Genomic DNA, 23,708 nt, shown 5'->3' with positions numbered 1-23,708 from the left:
ACCCGCTGTATAATTAACATATCTTCATGTTCTATTGTTGAGGCTCCGATCACGTACCAGCGACGACACGGACAGGCACGGCTCATGTCTTTATACGTGCCCATAGATTACGTACTCCGACTATGTTCTCAAAAGTTCAATGTCACTATTCTATCATCAAGCCATGCAATTGGTCAATCGTATCATCAAGGGGAACTCATTCTAGGATGGATCCGTAGAAACGCACCAAGCAAAAAGAAATATCTAATGCAGCCTTCTGAGTGCTTCTATCATCCCTTTTACCTCGTCTACACTCATTTTGCCCACTATACTGACGATTTCTTCCTGCACACTCGGCTCACATGTGAGGAATCGCTCAATGAGCTCTCCATCCACGAAGCGATACGGTTCTTTAGCCTCACGCACCATACTGCGGAAGCCCCGGAACTCATTGAATGGCATATTTCCAACCAATTCGACTTTTCCTGCAATTGTCGCTTGCAGACGCATCAAGAAGTCTTGGTGGTCAGGATTGATGATAGCAAATAGGTAAATAGAACCTTCCACCTGTTGTTGGGATTGATTCGTCAGTCGTCTCGCAGAATTGGTCGACATAGACAAGGGAGAAACTCACAGTGCCTAAAAATGCTCGCGGAGTGACAACCACACTAGCCAATTGTTGGATGTTGACCGGTCTGATGCGGTTGACCATCTCGCCCAACGAAATCTCACCCGTCACTTCCAAGCGACGCTTATCATCCTCCTCAACCCCAGTGGTGTTACGATGAAGAACAATCAAATTACCTTCAGCGTCACTCTCCAGGAAAGTGTCTAGTGCGATGTTGGCAACACCGGTGGCCCATACAGTCTGAAAGTGGCGCGCAACTTCTGTCATTGTATCTGGCGTGCCGTTCTCGCCCTCCTTATACTCCACGAGGCACATGCTCTTCATGAGATCAGAGACGGCGATCAAATTGCCTGTCACTGTTACATCCACTGGCGCAGTCGAGGTCCTATAACTGGCCAGCTTCTCAAGTCTCATGGCGCCGAAATTGTTGTTTATGACTCTATATACAACGACCTTGGTGGAACGTTAGTAGGGTAATGTGGAAGGTGGTGGACCAAGAAAGAATGCTTACTGTCTTGACGAGTGCAGCCACTATTTTGTCCCCAAGCATGGCCAATGCTCGGCATGCTCCTTTGACGGGTAGCTCAGCAACTTGAGTCAGTTTTCGGCCATTGTCAACCTCAAAGATTAGGATACGACCACGGATCGACTCATCCCCTTCATCGTCCAGGTATGCTGTCCCAACAATGAATCGATCTTTGACCTCATCTTGGTCATTTGCGCCTTTACCCGCCGGGAACTCCGCACGGATGACACTTTCCACTAACTCCTCTGGCCGCAGCTCGAACGCGTCCAGGCGCCGGAACAATATCTCGTCAGCAAGTACGAATCTGCTTTTGACGATCTCTGCTCCTTCGATGAGTTTCCGTTCGATGGTACCAATACCGAAAGCTTTCTCAGAAGGCGAGTACGCCACTCGTCGGACCGTTGCCCCGATTGGGAGTGTCTGGGTTTGTGTTGTTCTTTCCTTGTCCACGAGAGCAATTTTCAAGTCATGAGATGTTGCGACTGCTATCGACTCTGGGTAGGCCTCCGAGTTGAAATGGCATATCCGGGAGGCGCCTTCGGAGTTTACTGCAGAGTATATAATCCGCCCTTCTGATCCGTAGATCATGCTAGGGTTCTCGCACGTAGCAAAGACGTTGAACAAGCCATTGCCTCTCGGTAATTTTTTGAAAGTAGGTTGCTCAGAGCCCAATATTAGCTTGGTCATGCCAGTCAATGAGAAGTCATTCGTGTTAAAAGAGTAAGTGATCACACTGCCATCCGCCATGGAAACGAAGAGAGTAGGCGGGCTGTCCGTGAGCACGTTCGCCACGAGAACCGAACGAGGAAAAGCTTCACCAGCCAGGCCGACTGATGTCGTATGAAGCTCGGACAGATCCTGAAGCTTCAGTACTGAGACTTTTGCCAGCTGAGGAAATCCGGCAATACAGACCCCGGTCGGCGATGACGGTACTGTGACACCAGAAATCTGACTATCTGCCCCAAAGTCCTTCTGCGTTACGATCTGGACTTCGTTGGTAATATCCAAGACTGTCACAAGCTCGCCGCCTGCAACAAGAACGATCGAGTCATCGTTGGCAGAGGCGGCAGTTATAATGAGCTGATTCGGTGGAGTCCACTCGTAAGTTACCATTCCACCCTCTACCTCTGCGATGAGCACCCTCTGCTCAGTGACCTGCAATATTCGCCCACCGGATAGATTGGCCGCCAGAAGAGTGCTTTCGGAAAGGCTCAGCCCAAGGAATTGATCCATCTCTTCGACCTCGCCGTCGGAACTGAAACGGAATACTCTCGTCTCGTCGACGAAAGTGACCAAGAGTGTGTCCAAGAAATCGCCGATGCTTCCTACCTGCAAGCCCCACAGGTCTGTGATATGCTCCATGTCACCTAGCACACCCAGCTCCTCCATTCCAACTCCGCTGCGGACGCTCCTGAGCGTTCCATCGTCAAAGGCGCCCGAGCCAGTGACAATCCTTGCTTGCCCTGACGAGAATTCGTGGGTCTGAGTTTCACTCGAGCGGTTGCCGAGATCCATTATCGTAAAGTCCAATATCGGCGCGATATTTGACAAGGTTTGTACAACTTCCAGCGAACCATTGCTGATGCGCAGTACTTGAGAGTCTCCCTGATGAGAGCCCAGGAACAAGACACCGCCGCCAAGGTAGACTAAGACGGATGCGCGGGATGTGCTGCCCAGAAGGTCTAGCTTCCAGCTCTCGACTTGGTTGTCAGAGTCCAAGACCAACATTAAAAAGAAGAGCCTCCCATAATCGTCAGCCAGCAGCCACCGCTGGCTATCCACCTGTTCCCAGGCCACAAAAATGGTCGCCTCATCCAAGGGGCGGGATATAATTTCGTTATTATCTGCGTCGACATACTTGATCGACATTTCCCCGAGGATGAGAAGCCCCCCTGTCTATGTTAGCATGGAGAACGGCTCATCCGAGAGCAACACAGAGTTCATGGGAAGTTACCTAACGGAGCAGGTACTGGAATCAGGTGGGAAGACCCGAGTTCCAGGTCTTGTGTAAAGTCCGCCGGTTCCCCAAATGTAGCGTCCGCAGTGCTGTTGCTCCCGGTCGCCGCATGATACTGTAATTCCCTCACCCTCAGTTTGACTTTTCTCTGATTATCCTCGTACAGTAGAGCCAGGCGTGGAAGCCCTTCTTGCACATGCAAGAACGCCGACGAGCGGACGAACAGCTCCTCAATTCTCGCTGTTGTCGGCTCACCCAACTCTCCCACCCGCGGGGCATCCGGGCCTGAGGGCAAGGCGACAGCCCTCCCTCTTTTCTTGCTGGGCAGTTGTATAATCGGTATGACTGCAATAACACCTTCATATATCTCCAAGGTCATGAACCGTCCGCTTGGGTCGATCAAGCATCGGTTCCCCGTTTGCGACTCCCGCGATGACGGATCCGATATGTCGACATAGTCCCGTTCCGTGCAGACCCGCTTTTCTGAACTATTCCAAGATAACGTGAAGTATGTGTACCGGTCTGTACCAACGAATAGATGGTCCGTCGAGGAATTAGCCGGGGCGGGAAGGCGAGCCAGCATCGTCACCCTCGCATAGATGGCGCACGAGGCCACAAGATCCAACCCATCTGGGGTGGGAGAGTAGAATTCGAGCCGATTAGACTTCCTGTTATCAGCAAATAAAAACCTGTCAGCCGATATCCATCTGATAGCTCGACATCAGTCCCCAATACTGGAGGGTCACCAACGCGACAACCAGACAGTCCTCCTCCGAATTCAAGAAATTCAGCTTGAGAGCATGACGAATGCTGCTCGCCCGATGAATTGGCACGACGTATGCCATCGTACCGACTCGCAGTCTTCACGACTGTCAATAGTTCCGGGATTGGGCTTTCCGTGGTAGTTGCCAATAACTGCGGGGATGGTAGGAGAGAAGCGCAGCCAGCGACAAGATTTAGATCAATCTTGGATCAAGTGTAGAAAATATAGCAATAATCTGCATCGCTTCTTTTCAGGTTAATGATACTGATGCTCGAATGCTGGCTCGAATGGGGACGCAGGGAGATGGAAAAGCTCACTTGAGCTACTACCTTAGCTGCCTGGGTCATATCGGGCCCGAACATCGAGTTAGGGAATGACGATTGCTTGCGGGTACCATCAATTCCTGAATTTTATCTCCGACTCTATGGCCGACACGCACTAACGGTACATAAAGCTTGGATGTTCACTTGAACAACCTCAGAAAAGAAACAACGTCCATTGTCATCTAAGTTCTACATTATTATCGAGATCTCTATTTGCAAGGAATTGCAAACACGCGAGCTGACCAAGTAACTCCAATTTTGTGCAATTTCACTGTGTCAATATAGACTCGAGGATATCCTGGAATTCAGTCATTCAGTCCCTTGTCACCTCTTTGATGTCTCCGTCCTCTATCCCTCCCAATCAATGATAGCTGCTGAAGCTGATGGTGGCAGCCATCTCTCATAGAGCCGACCCTATTCAAGCACAAAACAGAGCAACATGCATACATTGAAACACGCCTAAAAACGAGGAATAAGAATCAAACCAGGCGGTGTATATATGCAGATATCATCTAGGCGTCAGAAAAAAAGAGATAAAGAGAAGTGGGAAAATGTCATGACACGAAGCATTAGTAAAGGTAAGACGAAACTGTCGAACTAGCCAAATCACGACCAGACATCCTCCTGGTAGCTGCCACTGCTCCGCATGTGCTTCACCATCTCCTCACCCTTCTCAGCGGGCAAACCACGAGACTTGGCAATGATTTGACCAAGGACAAGATTGACTTCCCGCGCCATGTTGGCTGCATCTCCACAGACGTAGAAGATGGCCTTCTGCTTTAGGAGATCGCTAACAAGGTCGGCATGTTCTTGCAGTCGGTGTTGGACGTACACTTTCTTCGCGGTCTCGCGAGAGAAGGCAGTGATGATCTTGAGCTTCTCTCCAAGTTTCTCTTGATAAACCTATTAAGAGTTAGGCAAACGGGTCCAAATGTGCTGACAAGACTGCAAACATACCTTCCACTCATCCTCGTACAAGAAGTCCTCATTGCTCTTACGGCAACCAAAGAACAGAATGGTAGGTCCAACATCCTTGCCCTTTTCAGCCAGAGCAGCTCGTTCCTGGATGAAGCCACGGAAAGGGGCAACGCCAGTACCAGGTCCGACCATGATAACGGGTTTGGAGGGATCAGAAGGCAACTTGAAATTGGAGTGGCGAACATGGACCGGGACGTGAATACCATCGTACTTGTTACGGGGACCAGTAATAGCATATGTCAACCCATGAGGATCGGGCGAGGGATCACCGTTCTGCTTCTGCTTGAGGGCCAGGAGGTAATTCGTGGTCACACCCTTGACGATATGGGACGCACCAGGCAAGCGGACAGATTCAACGACAGCTGTGATACTAATCTTATCCTTTTGGACAAGGGAGGAAGACGAGATGGAGTAGTAACGAGGCTGAAGCCTGTTGAGGCCTTCGATAAGCAGCGAAAACGGGACAGCAGAGAATGGCTTCGAGGTAATATTCTGAAGAGCCTGAGCGATGTTGAAGCATTGGTTGCTGATCTTCTCATGGAAGTAATCCTTATCATTACCAAGGCGCACGATTTCGGCTTTGCTCTCTTCATCGGGAGCGAATGGGGCCAAAGAGGACACAAACTGACGCGAGACGGGGGCGCAGATTTCCACGTAGAAGCGAACGGCCGCGTCGTAAGTGGTGGGGGTCGGAATGGGAACCTTGGCAGTAACATCGAGACCTTTGACGTTGATAACGGTATGGCGCTTCTTTTCAATGCCGAAGACCTGGAGAAAACGATCGACTTCAATGCCCGCGTTGGTGGGCCAGATAGCGATGTGATCACCGGTCTGGTAACTGAGGTTGCTATCAGCAATGCTAATTTCCATGTGAAGACAGTTACGATCTTTGGCGGTAAATAATTCACGGGATTCGACGATGGGAGCGATGTAAGGATTGTGCGCAGAGTAGGGACCCTTGGGGGTGCCGCTGAGATGACCCTGAGTCGGCTCGCCAAGGTAGACGCTATCATCCTCGGGGCTCAAAGATTCATCTTCAATCACAGAGAAAACCGGTTCATAGACAGCCTCGCGCTCTTGCAGGTTCATGGACTCTGACAGCGCGGCCCACATAGGCTCCTTCCAGGCCAAAAAGTCCTCCTCCATTGTACCAGCGCCGTCATCACCCTCACCAGCGGTGCCGATGCGTTGCGCGCCAAGCTTTGTAAGAGCAGTATCAACGTGGCGAACCATAGCATTGTAGTGCTCGTAGGTGTTGTTACCAAGACCGAAAGTGACATACTTGAGCGAGGAGAGCGGCTTTTCGTCAGCGGAGGCACCGCTCTCGAAAGCAACGTCCTCACCGGTGATGAACTGGTAAAACTCGACCGCGTTGTCGGTGGGCTCGCCCTCACCGTAGGTAGCCAGAACAAAGAAAGCGATCTTATCCTCGGGGAACTTATCCAGATTGTCGTAATCGTAATCTTCGAGATCTGCGACCATGGTCTTCAAGCCGAATCGCTGGGAACCTTCCTTTGCCAGTCGGGATGCGTAATCCTCGGCAGTTCCAGTCTGGGAACCGTAGAAAATCACACAGTTCTTTCCGGTCTCCTCCATCTTTTGGATGATGTCCCGAGTTTTACCTGCTTTGGCTGCGCCATTCATGGCGGAATTCGCGGTGGCATAGGGGTCTTTAGGAACGGCCCAGTAGGAGCCCTTGGTGAAGTAGGCAATGCTGCCCACCAAGAGCACTACCAGGACAACAATATCAAGAGTGTCGAGTTGCGCCATGTTGGATTGTTGTTCAAGTAAGCAGATCTGTCCCTAGACGAGGGACAGAGCAGAAAAGAAGAGAGGGGAAAAGTAATGAAAGGTCAACACCTCCTCAATCTCCAAGGCGTGCCCAGCCAAAAAAGTAACCAAGGAAGAAACTAAGAATTCAGTATGAAGAATCACGCGACTGTGGCGATCTTCATCAACGGGGAGAGAACGAGATTGACAGTCCGAAAAGAAAGTCAGAGAGAAGGATGGTGAGATTATGAGTAAGAGTAACGCCCTTGTCCTCAGCTAATCGGACCACATAACTCGGAGCGGAATCAGCGTGGATGGTATCGTTTCTTCCCGCCCCTTAACAATTCGAGTAAGCGTGGCCTCTCGGATGATAGTCACCGGTCTTCCGGAGATGGCCGCGGTGATGGTGGCGGGCGATCCCAAGGTAAAAATACTGCAGTGAAGATACGCTCACACGTGATGGACAGAACAGAAGTGGAAAAAGGTTAAAGGATAGAGGCTCGCCGAGGACACGGAATGAACACTTAGAACATGAATTCCTTCGTCTTCCATCAGGATTCTCCTTGCATGGAGGCAGGGAACAGACCAAGGAAGGCTATTATATAGTACGTTCTTTCCAGTAGCGATAAAACTTCGGCTACCGATAAGGTCTACATCGGAAGGGAACTTCGGGCCCTCAGATATCTACAAATACAATCGACACAATTTAGAGACTGGAGGTGGCGTATCCGCTGGAGTTGGCGGGTTGCCCACATGGATCTGTTTGGCTTCATATGGGGAAATCTCCCGATTGATCCTGCCGAAAAGCGTTGCTAGCCGAGTTCCGCCTTTAAAATGGTATTTTGCAACGACTGTCCCACAATTTGAGTGAGGATCGAGTAGAGAGACGAGCATGAAGAGACGAAGACTATGAGGCCATACTGAACGGTATGGTAGTGCACCGCCTATTCTTACACATCATAGATATATCGAGCATACCCTAGACGATTTAGTTGTGATATTATGGTTTGAATAATGTTTGAGTATCAACTCATCCGGGACAAATATCGAATACTCCGATTCTCAACCTCGACTTCCTCGCCCTCACATCCACTGACAGTAGGTACCTTACATACTAGAACCGAAAAGGAAGCGTTATGCAAATGAGGCCTCACCTTGTTATTGGGTACCTACCTATCAGGTCGAGACTTCTGTGATAGATTCTCCATAACACTCGATATTACCTAATTTTCAACTGGAGCCCTGGAGACCTTGAGCCGCTTCAACAGCAGGATGTTGATCATTTCCGTCGTTCAGAAACTGGTGGAAGTTGGTCCTCTGGGTATTGCTTCTGCGCAGCGGAAGGTAGAACGGGAGGATTCCGCACCCTGCAGGCGCTACCTATTATTTGAGGTCCGACATCAAGCATTTCTTGTTTGATGAATTCCGAATAAGTGACAGTCTTTACACCATTTGGTTCTTGCCAAACGTTTATTTCCTTGAATATACTGTGTCGTCCACTTCACATTATTTTTTGGCCGCCTGACTAGGTCCTATATGTGCTCTGTAGACATATGAACGAAGTTTGTATTACGCAGAAAACTAGAACAGCCTCATGCAAGAGCCTAGACCCTACTAAAAAGCATAAGAGTATTGACTTGAACTTGGAACCTATCGTAGATATCAGCGAAGTCCTGGATTTTTCTCAACTTGCGTGATCCTATCCGCATATTGAGTCTGCCCTTTGCTCCTGTCTATTTCGAACGGTGGTAGTATATATATATATATGAACAAACTCAGTTGACAATCCCATTCCAGTAGACTAACAACCGTTGAGAATCCAATATGAGAAGTTGATGTGCGATCAACAAGGGTTCATTGGCCTTTTCCTGGGCAACGAAGAGTCAGGTTTGTTTGGTTGACTTGATTACCATAGAGAGGTATCCTAAGATTAAGGGTTTGGCTTCTTCTGCGTAGTAGGATGGAGCAATATAAAGTACTCCGAATCAGCGAGGGAATATATAGGTTCGACCGCCAATTCGGCATCCTTGTAAGGTGAAAGAACACCCCGAAGCAGGCTTCTCACAATTTCCTTGGACAGATGAGACCGATGAAATATTGGAGAGCTCTACGAATCTCACTTCCACAGGTTGAGTAGAGCATGAGTTTCATATGAGCGCCATTGAGCCGATCGGTCATGATGTTGACGAGGACCCATCAAACCCCGTGTTCGAGCCTTGTCGGTCGCCGTCACGGACAAACAACTGCCCAAACAGCTTATCGCAACAAATTCATGTCTTCAGACCACCACCACCAACACCATCAATCTTTCTAATCCAGGGCCGCTGAGCAACAATGTGCTGCTCACAAGTACCTGTGGATTCTTTTGCTCTTGTGAATATGAGCTCCAGCACGGCGTGAGACTGGACTAAATAACATGACACAGCACAATAGTAGTAAGTGACCGCATTTTCGGACTTTTCTGGATCAGTCTCACCACATGAAACGCTTTTCTTTTTGGTCGGACTCGCACCCTGATCGAACAAGTGGATGGGATTTATTCTCATATATCCTCCGACATGGTATTATTTGAACGTGGACTGCGAGTTACTGACGTTTGATACCGTATGTAGCGGCATCATATCCGACGAGTAAAGCTGGGCTCACCCAGCCAACGACAATGCCCCTCATCCCTGACGATTCGAGTCTCGTGTCGCACCATAATATTTCCTCCCCTCCAGAACGCCTGGTTACAAGGAGTACTCCTGCGTCCGCCATTCATAGTCGAGAAGCCTCCGCTGTGAGGGGAAGAGCAGCCGATACATCCGCTCTAGCCCCCTCAACACTACAGCCTCAGAATAATCGCCGTGGCCAATCTCATTCGAAAAGTCCCGATCCGAATACTGCACGCCCTGGTATAGGATACGATGTCAGCCTCGAAAGAAGGCCCTCGAACTCATACGGCCACCATCGACAGACTTCGATTGTCCATGGCGTCCAACACTCTCGAAATCCGAGTTTTGCGGCTTCCTCCAACTCTACAAGTCCTCTGAGTCCCGAGTTGATCGCGTCTCTCGGCCGCGGTGCTGGAAATGAACAGGAGATTGCTGGCGCAGGGCGGTTGGATCAGAACGAGATGCCCCCGAATCATCATAGCCCTGGAGGCAATGGGACGAGCCATATCTTGCAAGGGACCTTGAGTACTATCGAGGATCAGGATGCTGGCGAAATCGGCAACGCAAACCTGGCGAGCTCAGTGCATAGAAGGATGAACTCGGCTGGAAAATCCTGGAAGGAGCGTTCTCATAGCCGCTCTCACTCGAGACAGCAACACTCAGAATCCAAAACTGTCGGCGAATATGCCTTGCACCATCTTTTTAATTCTGTGAGCACGACATTTTTGTACCCAAGGTTAGAAAACCGTACTGACTGCTTCTTCAGTTCGTCGGGCAGGCAGACAACAAGGTCAATCAAGCCATTATGAAGCTAGGACATTCGGATGCTCCGGTAGAGGAGGTTTGCGGCCCTGGCGTGGATCCCAACTTCGATCAATTGATCTCAGCTTTGGGCCACATCGCACGGCAGAAACCAAAACCGTTGATCGACACCATAATGCTATGGCGAAAAGCCAAAGGGGATGCCGCCATAATGGCTAAGCAGGCTAGTCAAGTATGTCACAAGATCATAAAGTCCCTGGCCTATATAACGTTGGAAGGTGAAACCAGAAGTTGACTCATGCCTTAGCAGAAGCCGTCTGCCTCTGATAATGGGCCCATCGTGCGTCGTAACACAGAGCCGTCCCAGAACGCTGTTGATTCAACAGCGCAGACGGATTCTACGACGACCAGCACCATTCTAACTCGGCAAGAAGATGTCGTTTTAGCAGAGCGCCGTGCGACAGTGTCCGTGTATCTGGTTTGCAGAGTCCTGATTGAGATATTCAACCAGAGCAATATAGCCTCCATAACGATTGACATGGCTGAGCGTTTGGAGGACATCGTTTTTGGTCAACTCAAGACGGTTGATCCGGATCAGATATCAGCGTCACCGCTTCGCATGGCTAATTGGCGGATCTATTCCCAGTTGCTTGGTATCATGAGCGAGACGAACTTCACAAGTGTCACTGGTCGCTTCTTAGCAGAACTCGAGCGGTACCAGAAGGAAGAAATGGTCCGTGGACCGTCAAAGGAGGGTGACTCTCGAGCAGAGCTTCTGATCTTGGGAATGAGACACCTTCGTATCGGGACCTACTCGGAAAACTGGAGTAAATCATGCGAATTCATGCGGTCATTGGCACGCTTATTTGCCAATGCTCATGGGCAGCGTGTCAAACAGGCCTACTGTTACATTTTCGAAAAACTCCTCTTGCCAGTAGCGGCGAGTTCGAACTGCGATCTCAGCTTACCAAAGTGGAAAGAATTCCTGGATTTGGTTCAATCTCGCCTATCCCAAATGCTAACTAAGCCCCGTCACTGGGCGGCTGCCTTTCCTCTTCACGTACTGCTATTATGTGTCTCTTCAAAGGAGGTATTTTCGTCTCAATGGCTCTCAGTTGTTCAGGGTCTTCCTGCAAGACTGAAGGATCGTCCAACGCGGGGCCCAGCCCTCCAAGCTATGTGTCGCCTATTGTGGACTTATTTCTTTCGCTACACAGATTCCCCAACAGTGACCCTCCGAAAAGTTGAGGAGGTTGCCAGAATAGCCTTGCCAGCTGGCAAAAGGTCGTACTTGAGCACAGATCCTGCAGTTGCAGAGCCCCTCATACAGCTGGTTCGCATGATCGGCTTCAAACACCCCGATGTCTGCTTCCGCAATATCATTTTCCCCTTGATAAACTCGGACCTTTTCCTTTCTGGAAGAGAGCTCAAAATTGAACAGATGGAGCCGGAAAAAATGGTCATCGGTATCAGATCTTTCCTGGCGATAGTGACGGACCTTGAGAATTGTGATCAACTCTGCCCTCCATTTCCCACTGGCTCGATTCCAAACCCATTCACTGATATCTCTGCTCCGACTCATTTACATCGACCCCAGCTTCTCACAGATCCGCGTTTGCCCGGTTCTATGGAGAATAAAGATACAGCACTGTCGTTGCCTGTCAATACATCCAGACTAAGCGATAATGTCAAGGAATATTATACTCGTTTTTGTGATATCCTTGGCAAGATCACACTTCTATGCGACAACACATTTGGTGGCCAAGCAGCACTAGATGAGAAGTTCGGTGGGACAACTCCTAAGACACCAATCTCAGAGGCTTTTAGCTTCGGAAGGCGTGACGATCATCCAAGTATTGGGGATCAAAGGCAGGGTTTCTACGATTTGCTTCATGTGGCGGTCCAGGCGCTCCCTCGCTGCTTATCAGATCGCATCCCGTTCAACTCGCTGATTAATTTACTTTGTACCGGGACTGCGCACGTTCAGTCGCACATAGCTTCTTCTTCTGCCGAATCCTTGAAGGCAATCGCGCGACAATCACACGCTCAACAAGTCACTATTGGTTTTGCGAGATTTATCTTCAACTTTGATGCAAGATACTCCACCATGTCAGACGAAGGCATGCTCGGGCCAGGTCATATTGAGTCCACGTTGAGGTTGTACGTGCAATTGCTGCAGATCTGGATAGAAGAGATCAAACAAAAGACCAAAGGTGCTGCTACAGACCCCGTCGATAAGTCCGGCACCGGAAGTCGAGCCTTGCAGTTGGATCTCTCTAGTGTCCTCGCACACGTGGAGGAGATCGAATCTCATGGCCTTTTCTTCCTTTGCTCCCAATCGAGACGTGTCCGTGCCTTCGCAATCACCGTACTTCGACTGATCACGGAGTTCGACCGCGCTCTTGGCAAAGAGAACACAAGGATTATAAGAATCCTTGAAGCCGACGCGCATCAAATCCTGAACGTCAACGATGAACAGTTAAGTGTTGCCGAAAGAAGCCGAATTCAAAAGGGGAAAAGAAAGAGCGCATCGCATAACACCTTGATTGAATTGTGCAGCAGCGAGGTGTCCTACGACTCAACCCTGTGGTCAAAAGTATTTCCGAATATCATTAGGATCAGCTTTGAAACCTGTCCGTTTGCTGTGACTTTAGGACGAGAGATCGTCTGTGCGAGGCTTGTCCAAATGCACAAAACTATCACTGCTCTTGCTGACAGTCCACATCCGCCTCCGTATGCGCCAATTGACCCTGCTCAAGCTCGTGCATTGGGCAGAAGTAACATGACTGCGGAAATTCTCATAGAGCAATGGAAGCTCTATCTAGTCATGGCTTGTACCACACTCAACAGCGTAGGTGCGCAGTCCCAAAGTCAGCTAGCAAATGCCCAACATGCGCGCAAATCCTCCAAGGGATCTCAGCAGTCGCAAGATAAGATCAGCTCCGCCAGAAGCCTCTTTGCTTTTGTGATACCATTGTTGTCAGCTGAGCGATCCTCTATCCGAAATGCAATCGTGATAGCGCTGGGCTCTATCAATAAGAATCTCTATCGCACCTTTCTTGAGTCTCTTCAATACGCCGTAACGACGTGCAATGAGGAAGCGAAAATCCGCATTGGTGTTCACCATCGATCCCCGAGCAGCCCCAGACGAAATCGAAAAACCGATCGCCTGCGCACAGAGGTTACGCATGTATACAAGTTGACTTCACATTTCCTTCGAGAACCAGAGGTGTACAATGACGATTGGATCGTCAATAACCTCGTCACTTATACGAAGGATCTGCGCATCTTTCTAAGTGATGCTGAAGTGCAGAACGACTGGGAATTCCAACGGCTACGGTTCCATTACTGTGGCTTGATGGAAGAGTTATTCGAGGGAATTAATCGGACCAAAGACCCGTCTCACTGGATCCCTTTCGAGTCACGAAAATCGGCTTTCTCGCTAATGGAAGATTGGTGCGGATACTCGCCTAATCAAGCGCAGATTTCTCAAAGGGAAGAAAATATGCGAAAATTCGCCATGGCCCATCAATCTGAATCTGGGGAGTTTCGGAACACAGCAGCTGCAATGGAGATCGAGAAGAAGAATCTCCGCGCAGCGGCTCTTAGTGCAATGGCCTCCTTATGTGTGAGTAGTTGAAACGAGTGTGGTCCTTCAGTCAGTGGCTAATCTTTAACAGGCTGGGCCAATCAGTATCACTACGGAGAGTGGCTCAGTGCTTCAATTCGATGTGGGGAGAATGCTTTCTTGGATCGATATCATTTTCAACACTATCAGCGATAAGTGGCACGCAATCGGTAGACGAGCGCTCAAGAACTTGATAATCCACAACAAAGAGCATTCTTACCTACTAGAGAGAGCAATCGAGATGTGTTACATCGCGGAAAGGCCGAAAGCGCTGGAAAGTTACTTTGAGGTGGTGACTCAAGTGCTGATAGAACATACCGACTATCCACTTGGCTTCTGGAGAATCCTGGGCGCCGTACTCGTCACGCTGGGAAATCAGAAGCGGGAGATCCGAATGAAATCTGCCAGACTTCTTCGCATATTAGAAGAACGTCAGCAGAAGAGTTCCAGACTTCAGGACTTCGACATCAGCATCTCTGATAAGACCACAGCTGTATACAAACTCGCTCAATTCGAAACATCCCGGCGGCTGGCCAAACAACACTCCGATTTGGCCTTCACCTTGTTCTCAGAGTTTTCGCTGCATTTCCGGAATGTGGGCCCTGATAGCCAGCGAAATATGGTGGCTGCAATTTTACCTTGGGTTCAAACCATGGAGCTGCAAATCGATCCTAATGGTGGTCCAACAGCTAGGTCGTACATGCTTCTGGCCAATTTGTTCGAGATCACTATTCGATGTGGCAACATATTACCGAACGAGGTGCAAGCCCTCTGGCAGGCACTGGCAACAGGACCCCATGGTGGGAACGTACAGTTGGTTCTTGATTTCATCATTAGTCTCTGCTTAGAACGCAAAGAGCAGAACTTCGTCGAGTATGCCAAGCAAGTCGTCGTCTTCTTATCAGGGACGCCTGCGGGCTCGAAGGTCATTGAATTCTTCTTGATGCAGGTCGTACCTAAGAACATGGTTCAAGAAAGGAAGGATATTACCCCAGCTCCGCCGGATGTGAAAAGCCTACCCTATGTGGCGGATTTAGGCACCGTGCTTCCCGTCGGTAATAAGCAAGCAGGTCTTTCGCTCGGTCAAGTGGCACTTATTTTCCTCGTAGATCTCATGGTTGCGCCAGTGACTCTTCCATTAGAAGCCGTTGTCAAATTGCTTCACGTCGTGCTCATTTTATGGGACCATTACATGCTCACGGTACAAGAACAAGCTAGAGAGATGTTGGTCCATCTTATCCACGAGTTGATTGCCGCCAAGATCGACGATGATGCGCCCGCAGCAACACGACAGGGCATCGAGGACTTCGTTGAATCCATACGGAAGAGTGACTCGAAGGTTGTTTGGGAGTACGAAGACAATAATGACAAAGAGGACGGGGACGATGGCAGCAGGGTACCTCCCTCAATGTCCACTGTCACTCGTCAGGTCGTGAATTTTTTCAGCCTCGCATACGAGGGTGTCAGTGATCTCTGGGCCAAGGAAGCACTCAACTGGGCTACTTCATGCCCTGTGCGACACCTAGCATGTCGGTCATTCCAGGTATTCCGCTGCATATCAACGTCCCTGAACCCGAGGATGCTTGCAGACATGTTGGCCCGGCTCTCCAACACCATCGCGGATGAAGAGGCAGATTACCAAACCTTTTCCATGGAAATTCTAACAACTCTGAAAATCATCATTAGCTCTCTTGCTCCCGCCGATCTCCTGCGTTATCCCCAGTTATTCTGGACGACTTGCGCTTGCCTCAATACTATCCACGAGACGGAATTCATTGAGAGCATTGGAATGCTGGAAAAGTTCCTTGACAGTGTCGATATGAGTGACCCCGCAGTGGTCACCGAGCTCATTCAAGGTCAGCCCCCCAAGTGGGAGGGTGGCTTCGAGGGGCTTCAAAACTTGGTCTACAAAGGGTTGAAATCCTCAGAATCCCTAAATCGCACATTGGACGTCCTGCATCGACTAAGTGGTCTACCAAACAACGCGCTTATTGGGGATAGCGATAGACTGCTCTTCACAATCCTAGCAAATATGGCTCATTTCCTTCACCAGTTCGAACCGGATGTTGATGATCCAAAGTCTCTTGCACGTGCTACGTTGTTGGCGCGCGTTGCTGAGGGAGAAGGATGCCCGCGTCTCGCAGCGTCTCTTCTGGGGCTCGCCAACGGACAATATAAGACAGAGAACGATTTCCTGAATCACATCGTTGCAGAGATGCGGTCTTACTACTTCCCTCGTCAGGACGTCCAGAGCCTGATTTTTCTGATGGGCCTCCTGACAAATACCGCTAAATGGTTTCGCGTTAAGATCATGAAGATCCTCTGCGTGTTGATACCTGAGATTGACATGCGGCGGCCCGAGGTGACCTCGCATGGACCTGACCTGATCTCTCCGCTTCTACGACTTCTACAGACCGATCTTTGCCCTCAAGCCTTAGAAGTCATGGATCACATCATGACTGTTTCCGGAAATCCTATGGAGCGCCATCACATTCGAATGAGTATGGCCTCGGCCTCGTCCTCTCGGGCCATCCGCAAAGAATATGAGAAGATTCAGAGTCTCTATGGCATTCCAGAACCTACTGGGTGGTCCATACCCATGCCTGCCACTCAGTCAAGTGTCACACGGCATAATGTTCACGCTGTATTTTACACTTGTGCTGAGGTGGACCCGATGGAAGTGCAAGAGACTGTCACACCGGAAGTCGAATTCCACGCAGATGAATACAAAGATTCATTCTTCCCCATGCGTGCAGACACCATGAAATCAATGGACACGCAGATGGACGGCAACATGGGAGACATTGTGCAAAAGTTAGACAGTCTTGATGACTTCTTCGAGGAGACAGAGCCTATCAACTCTGGGCTCGATGTAATGCCAGACGCAACGTTGCGAGGCTTCACTGGTGCCTATGCGGACACAAGCGCGCATCTTTATGACCAGCAGACGGCACCCATCCTGCGCAAATCACTTGCGCGGACTGCATCAACCTCGTCGTTTCACAATGGCCTCGCTGAATCACGACCGCCCAATCAACGCTTTGATAGTATGGGTGTTTATTCACCGAATACGCTGATGCCCCAGGTCTCGGGCCACACATTGCGGCCCACGTCACACGCTCGCTCTGTCACCTCGCCAGCTAACAATCTTTATCCGCCAAGCTCGTCCAGTGTACAGTTTTCCACTCCACCACTTGGCTTCAGCGAATCGGCATTTTTGTCCGACGATGAGTTTGAAGACGGGCTCTATGAGTTCGATGAGCGACTGACTAATATCAAACCGCCGACCACCCTCCATAATAGTCAGGGCCGAAGTGTAACGGACGGGTCTTCGTCCCTTGAGTCTATGATTCGCAGCGGAATGAGAAGACTCACAGGCGGCGCGGCCGCAAACCGGGAGAAAGAGCGGCAACGTGACTTGATCAGAGCCCAACAGCGTGCAGCCGCTCAGACGGCGAACTCACCCCGGGTGCCGAAAGTGCCACCGGAATTCCTGACGGGGCCGATCAGCAATCCGACATCGCCAGGACAGTGATTGGGGTTGTCAGACTGTGTCTCAATCCCAGTCCATGCATCTTTTTGCTTGACTTTGCTCGGAAAGGTATATCTGCAATTGTTAAGTGGTTTCTCATGTTGAGTTGATATGGCGGGCGTTACACCACATTGATAGTCACAATACCCATTCTGTCCATTGATATTCTTAACTATACATTTCATAAATTCGTTCCATATTGTACCTAGACTATGTATGTAAACTAGTGTATGCCATTGCACTGGTTGAGTGTCAACTATAGAAGTATATGGGTCATCATTGGCCAACGATACTGGCTAGAGGAGGCCCAGGTGCCTTTGACAAGGATATGATATTTTTCTCGGTTATATCATCTTTCAAGAGAATTCTCACCTAGCGGTGTATATAAACCTGTTCTGCTGAAGGGTACCTAGACTAGCCACAAACCAATACGGCCAGGAGGGTACTTCCGGCCATAATACCTGAGGTAGATATGCAGCAGCACATCTGAAGCACGTGATGCTCGGTTCTCCGCGCTCTGCCGTGGGTTTCCCCGCACGGAACGTTGAGCGGATCAGTGGAGAAGCACCGTCCAAGGACATGGGCAAGGCTGCTCTTCTGGGTGCAAGGGCATTCTCTGGTGACTCCGACCATCCACGCGAAACCGGCTCCACTCTTCTATCCCTCACTTCATGGCAAGACTCGGAAAGCAGCGGAGAAGAATGCTCACACTATCTCTTTATTTGATCCTCGGGAATACCTCTGCCGGAAATTGTACCATAACACCGAACTCGATGCATTACCTGACTGCCTGAGCGTGGTCTAACATTGCCATCACACGTATTCCTCTTGTCTTTCCCTTCGTTCGTCTTGGTACAGCCAGGAAAGAGTTGGTAAATTGATCAAGTCGTGTGATAACGTCGAAACTTGAAAATGAGTCTCTCATCCACTGTATCCCTTCGAATGCGGGGATTTTCTGTCCCTAAATCGTTGCCGTCTTCATTGTCGTCGGTGCCACAGCTCCAGCGGTCTCCGGTCAGGACGTTCTCTACTACTCTGCAACGTGACGCAACATGGGGATTCATCGGTTTAGGACAAATGGGTATGTTAACCTAGTTTGTTTGTCATAACTACTCCGCTTCATAGCCCGTCCTGATTGAACGGATGCTGTGCGTTAATTTTCCTGGAACGACACTGAATCCACGCGTTCATGTTCCCTTTTTGACCACTTATCTGAAGCGAAGGGGTTATGGGTCTAATTGCTTTTCTCTCTTTATTTGTAGGCTACTTCATGGCCAAGAACCTACGTGCCAAAATTCCAGCTACTGACACGCTGATTGTGCGTGATGTGAACGAGAATGCGACGACGAGGTTTGTGGAGGAGACAAAGGAGGCTGCGAAAAGCAGTGGTGCTGCAGATGGCACAATGAAGGTTGAGGTCGCCCAGAGTGCTCGAGAAGTAGCAGAGCAGTCGGTAAGTCAAACGTCCTTGATTCATTAGAAGCTGCGTTCCCGTTCAACGATCAGGAGCTGCATGTTCTCTGATACGCCGAGTGTGCTGTGCTACAAGGCGCAAAGCTGCTCTAGTGGCTCTCCAGATCCTTTCTGAAGTGTTTTGGAACGCCTATATGTGTGTCTCACTTAGTGATACTGATACTAAGCTCCTCCTCTACAGACCATCATGATAACCAGTTTGCCGGAGCCAGAACACGTCAAGGATGTCTTCCATTCAATCATGAAGCACGGTGACCTACCCGCTCTGGAGGAAGAACGCCTGTTCATTGATACATCGACCATTGACCCCGCCTCGTCGAAGGAGATTGCAAACGCAATTCACACGACACGGACAGGGCGCTTTGTCGACGCTCCTATGTCAGGAGGAGTAGTAGGTGCTCGTGCAGGTACATTAAGCTTTATGTTCGGAGCATCGTCTCAAACAGGCCAGCTCGTCGAACGCGTGAGAGCGGTTCTAATGCTTATGGGAAAGAAGGCCTGGCATCTGGGACCTCCCGGAGCAGGCGTATCGGGGAAGCTTGCCAACAACTACATCTTGGCTATAAACAACATCGCAACAGCAGAGGCCATGAATCTCGGACTTCGCTGGGGCCTGGATCCCAAAGCTCTCGCAGACATGATCAATACCTCCACCGGCCGCTGTTGGCCAATGGAAGTTAACAATCCTGTTCCTGGCGTTGTGGAGACCGCTCCTGCATCTCGTGGATATGAGGGCGGATTTGGAGTCAGCTTGATGAAAAAGGATCTCAGATTAGCAATAACGGCCGCGAAGGAGTCTGGCACTCCCCTGGCCCTAGCTGAGTCTGCTCGTGAGGTATACAATTCTGTCGAGCAGGAGTACCGAGGCAAGGATTTCTCTGTCGTGTACAAGTGGCTACAAGACAGGTCAGAGCAATAGACCTCGTTGTATCCGCCAGACGAGCTGTTCAGCATGTCTCTTCTGTTCTGATTCCCCCTGCCGTTTGCTTTCGTCTTGTGATTCTTGAACTTCCTGGGGCTTATCTCATCCTGCCTCGTCTCGCAAAGCACCTTACCATCATAGATTGGCTCTACGAAAGATAGATGTGTTTGACCTATTCCATATACCTTTGCATTTACTAGAACGCTGTCAGTACTACTACTAAGTGTCTTGCGGTATATGTATGACTTACGGAGTATACTAGGGCAGATCTTTTAGCGGCTTCAGCCATCTGATTATGGACGTAATGAGAATCTGTCTTTGCTGCTCATTGTTGCCTGCATCACTTGGTAATGATTCCACTAGATAGCTGCCTCGCACTCCTATTGTTGTTGTGCAGACGCTCTTCTTGCCATGGACAGGTACATGATGTGATTCTTCAGGCTACATATTGATGCCTCAGTTCACCAGCTTCTCTGATCTCGACCAAGTACTCAATGGTTTCCTCTTCTCTTCCCTTTCGCTTTCCTATTCCTTGAACGGTGGTTACCTTCCTTCTGCATTGTCAGTATCATCCTTCTGACCTCCCGATAACCTCCTTCTTTATTTGTACGTTCTATAGGTCGTTCTTTCTGGGATCTTGTCGCTTATCCCCGAGCTTTTCTTTCTGTAAACACCACCTTCTTCTCTATACTTGCCCGACAGGACTCCTCCACCTGTTCTCATCCCACATCCTCCCGCATTCTTCTCCTTCTTCTTCTTCATCCCATTCTCCTCGCCAGCAATTCATTCTCTCTGCTAGCAACCTTTCGTTACCAGTCATCCTTCCGCCTCTATCAACTCTATTCATCGTCCGGAAACGGCTCTCGTTTGCCCTTTTAGTTGCTCTCGTTACCACAAGGAACTCAATCCTCATCGTCTTTATATACGAAGCTTGATCGCGAGTATAGGTGAGTTAACTACCGCATTCTTCCATCCGTACGCTAGCTGATGACCCTAGTTTGACCATCCAGCTGTCTTTTTGAACGTTTTACAATAACTGCTATTGCTGTCCAATCCCGAAGTCCAAGGTGCGTGTCTCCTGCATCTCATATAGGCCTTGACCCTCGACGTCACAGGTATCATCAGAGCATTTGAATACCTGAAAAGCGAGGATTTACGCATTGCTAACTCATCTTGAAGATCCCTTTTTAGAAACAGCCATCATGCAGTCCCAAAGTCAACAGCATGCTGCTTCGGCCGATTCTGGTCAAGCTCCTCAGACCCAGTCTGGGCAATTTGCTCAAGACTCTCGTGCCCCCTTTACTGCTGGCTACCAGCAGAACGGTCTTGCCAACCAGCCGGAGGGTTGTCCTGACGGTTCTGCTCCGCTTCAAGGAGGGTTGAACTTTCAGAACCAGCGTCCTGGGCCCAAGTACAGCACCCTCAAGGGCAACATGCCATTCACGATGCCCCCAACCATGGACCTGTCTGGGGCCAACCGTGCACCCTACAATGGCCAGTTTGTCCTCTTCCCCAGTGGTCCGATGCTGAACGGCATTCCTCCTATTTCTTCTTTCAATCCCACTTCTGTCCTTGGGCCAAACCAGCTAAGTCACCTTCCGTATCTTCCAGCCATGTATCCAAATGCCAGTCCCAATTTTCCTATGGGGCCAGCAACAATGCAGGGGTATCCTTTTCCTTTCATGGCAGACAACAACCTGCAGAATCTGGCTGGCCAGAAGCGGAACGGTTGGATCGCTAGCGAGAACCAGAAGGTAAGTGGCCAATCGGCCTCTGAGTCTCCTGGCAACCAGTGCGAGTTCTATCCTGGCCCTGCTGTCTCCACCATGGATGGTTCCTCTATTCCACTTCTGAACTACAACGGCCTTCCGCAACCATGTCTCCCTTACCAGGTGATGAAGACGCCGAATGGTTACATGCTCCAGGATCTGGAGAGTCTCACCCAACAGGAACCTCCAATCCCGAGAGCCGTCCCCGCCATGTGGACTAACCCTTCGGAAGTGACGCTCGCAAAATGCCTCGAGAACCGCGAAGGTATTACCAACGTCTACATTAGAGGATTCTTGCCACAGACCACCGACGAAATGCTGCACGCCTACGCTACCCGCTTCGGGAAAATCGATCGTTGCAAGGCGATTGTGGACCTGGACACGGGCCTTTGCAAAGGGTATATCAAAGCAGTCTTTAATGCGTTGTCCTGCCACGCTAACTTCGCTGCCAGATTCGGTTTTGTCCAGTTCTATAACTTCGAGTCATGCGAGAATTGCATTCGGGGCTTTTTTTATCTTGGATATCAAGCAAGTTTTGCACAAGTACTGTGACCGAATGCCATTTGGACATTCGCAAACACTAACATAGTTCAGAAATCTCGCAATTCACGCCTGAAGGACCTTGAGGACAAGACGTCCACCAATATCTATTGCACTAATATTCCGATCACTTGGACTGAGGCTGTAAGTACGGTGACCTCATCCGAAACGACCTTCTAATATATGTCCAGGACCTCCGACATCATTTCGAGCCGTACCGTGTTGTCTCCGAAAAGATCAGCCGTGACGAGAAAACTGGCGTCAGCAAGGAGGTCGGTTTCGCTCGGTAAGTGTTCACTCGCTAGGTTATCTCCCGCTGCCACGAATCTAACTGCATCTCAACAGTTTCGAGACACGTGAAATCGCCGAGAAAGTGTTGGATGAATTCCACAACATCGCCAAAGGTGGAGTGAAATTGCTCCTCCGGTTCGCAGACACGAAGGCACAAAAGATGTTGAAACAGCAAAGCAACGAGCGTCGTGCATACCGCGCTGGAGAGTACAACTACTCCGTTGAAGTGGTGCAGGGCTCTACTCCATCGCCTTCTCTGCACCGTCTCCAGCAGACAGCCAATCATCTCAGCCCTAACTCCCAGGTCAGCTATCCATCGCCGGTCGGAGTAGGTTCCACTTGGACTCCTGCGACGTCCATCTCCCCGTCGTATGTATGAAGGATTGTCTTGTACAGATACCATGAGCGGTCTAACGATATAAGCAGGTACCAGTTGATGAAAAATCCGGCTAGCAACTTGCCTTTCAGCTCATGGTCAACCAGGAACAGTCCAGCAACTTGGGAGACCACCCCGGTATATCATGGACGACTCTATGACGGTCATGCCGTGCCAAACAATGCTTCTGCTAGCTCTTCCAAGACAGTTATGCCCAGCACTCCATGCGTCAAGGCTCGGTCGCAAGGCTCCAGTCCCCAGAAGGAGAACATGGAGATTGATTCTCTGTCTCCAATCTCCCCCTGCAAGGATGCCATCATGACTTCTCCAAGATCTGCTCTTTGAGTTGATGTTTCAAGCTTTGTCTTACCCATCACATTGCTATGGATTATCTGTATCGCCACTACTCGGAGGTACCAAAATGCCCTCGTCGTCAACCATGGCAGTCATTACGAGCATCATGAAGTTCTGTCTTCCGGATTATTTTACTTTTCGAGGCATTATCCTATCGACTGTATGATCACTGCTCTAGCTCGGCTATTGCAGAACTTTCTCCCGTGCGCCATCCCTTACTCTTGATCCTTCTCATTCCTTTTTGTGCCTTCTGTTTTTTGCAACTCATTGCAGGTTAATATTTGAGCGTTGCAAGTGTTATCTTTTTGTTAATTTCTCGATGCCGAAGTTTGATGTATGATCAAAAAAATGTGTTATATAGAACTGCATATGTTACCGATTCGGCGAATCAAGCAGTGATAAATTCTCTTAAAGATGTAAAAGTGGATTCGTGAATTCTTCATCTGACCTAAACCGCAAGCTCGCTTTTCTCTCGTCCAACAG

At 49.6% G+C, this 23,708-nt stretch overlaps 5 protein-coding genes across 5 annotated transcripts; 3 read left to right on the top strand and 2 right to left on the bottom strand.

Annotated features, from left to right (window-relative positions):
* Positions 1 to 243: 243 nt before the first annotated feature.
* Aud_004317 (DDB1/RSE1 family protein) lies at positions 244 to 3,935 on the bottom strand (the record flags this gene model as incomplete). The annotated part of the gene is made up of 5 exons (XM_043289257.1): positions 244 to 546; positions 614 to 1,060; positions 1,119 to 3,025; positions 3,088 to 3,758; positions 3,841 to 3,935. 5 exons carry the CDS (start codon positions 3,933 to 3,935, stop codon positions 244 to 246), a joined length of 3,423 nt encoding a protein of 1,140 aa, XP_043145192.1.
* An 847-nt stretch (positions 3,936 to 4,782) lies between these two features.
* Positions 4,783 to 6,924, bottom strand: cprA (NADPH--hemoprotein reductase cprA; the record flags this gene model as incomplete). The annotated part of the gene is made up of 2 exons (XM_043289256.1): positions 4,783 to 5,079; positions 5,134 to 6,924. The coding sequence occupies 2 exons, from the start codon at positions 6,922 to 6,924 to the stop codon at positions 4,783 to 4,785; spliced, it is 2,088 nt and encodes a 695-aa protein (XP_043145191.1).
* A 2,659-nt stretch (positions 6,925 to 9,583) lies between these two features.
* Aud_004315 (putative cell morphogenesis protein (PAG1)) lies at positions 9,584 to 17,503 on the top strand (the record flags this gene model as incomplete). Its single annotated transcript, XM_043289255.1, has 4 exons — positions 9,584 to 10,288; positions 10,345 to 10,572; positions 10,648 to 13,968; positions 14,021 to 17,503. The coding sequence occupies 4 exons, from the start codon at positions 9,584 to 9,586 to the stop codon at positions 17,501 to 17,503; spliced, it is 7,737 nt and encodes a 2,578-aa protein (XP_043145190.1).
* Positions 17,504 to 18,577: 1,074 nt separating this feature from the next.
* Aud_004314 (uncharacterized protein) lies at positions 18,578 to 19,892 on the top strand (the record flags this gene model as incomplete). The annotated part of the gene is made up of 3 exons (XM_043289254.1): positions 18,578 to 18,581; positions 18,763 to 18,953; positions 19,155 to 19,892. The coding sequence occupies 3 exons, from the start codon at positions 18,578 to 18,580 to the stop codon at positions 19,890 to 19,892; spliced, it is 933 nt and encodes a 310-aa protein (XP_043145189.1).
* Positions 19,893 to 21,097: 1,205 nt separating this feature from the next.
* Aud_004313 (putative RNA binding protein MSSP-2) lies at positions 21,098 to 23,216 on the top strand (the record flags this gene model as incomplete). The annotated part of the gene is made up of 6 exons (XM_043289253.1): positions 21,098 to 22,062; positions 22,117 to 22,207; positions 22,259 to 22,348; positions 22,396 to 22,490; positions 22,550 to 22,864; positions 22,922 to 23,216. The coding sequence occupies 6 exons, from the start codon at positions 21,098 to 21,100 to the stop codon at positions 23,214 to 23,216; spliced, it is 1,851 nt and encodes a 616-aa protein (XP_043145188.1).
* Between the last annotated feature and the right edge of the window lie 492 nt (positions 23,217 to 23,708).

Source organism: Aspergillus udagawae (genome assembly GCF_001078395.1).
Source record: "Aspergillus udagawae IFM 46973 DNA, scaffold_3, whole genome shotgun sequence".
NCBI classification, from domain to species: Eukaryota; Fungi; Ascomycota; class Eurotiomycetes; order Eurotiales; family Aspergillaceae; genus Aspergillus; species Aspergillus udagawae.
This window is presented reverse-complemented; position numbering and strand designations above follow the sequence as displayed.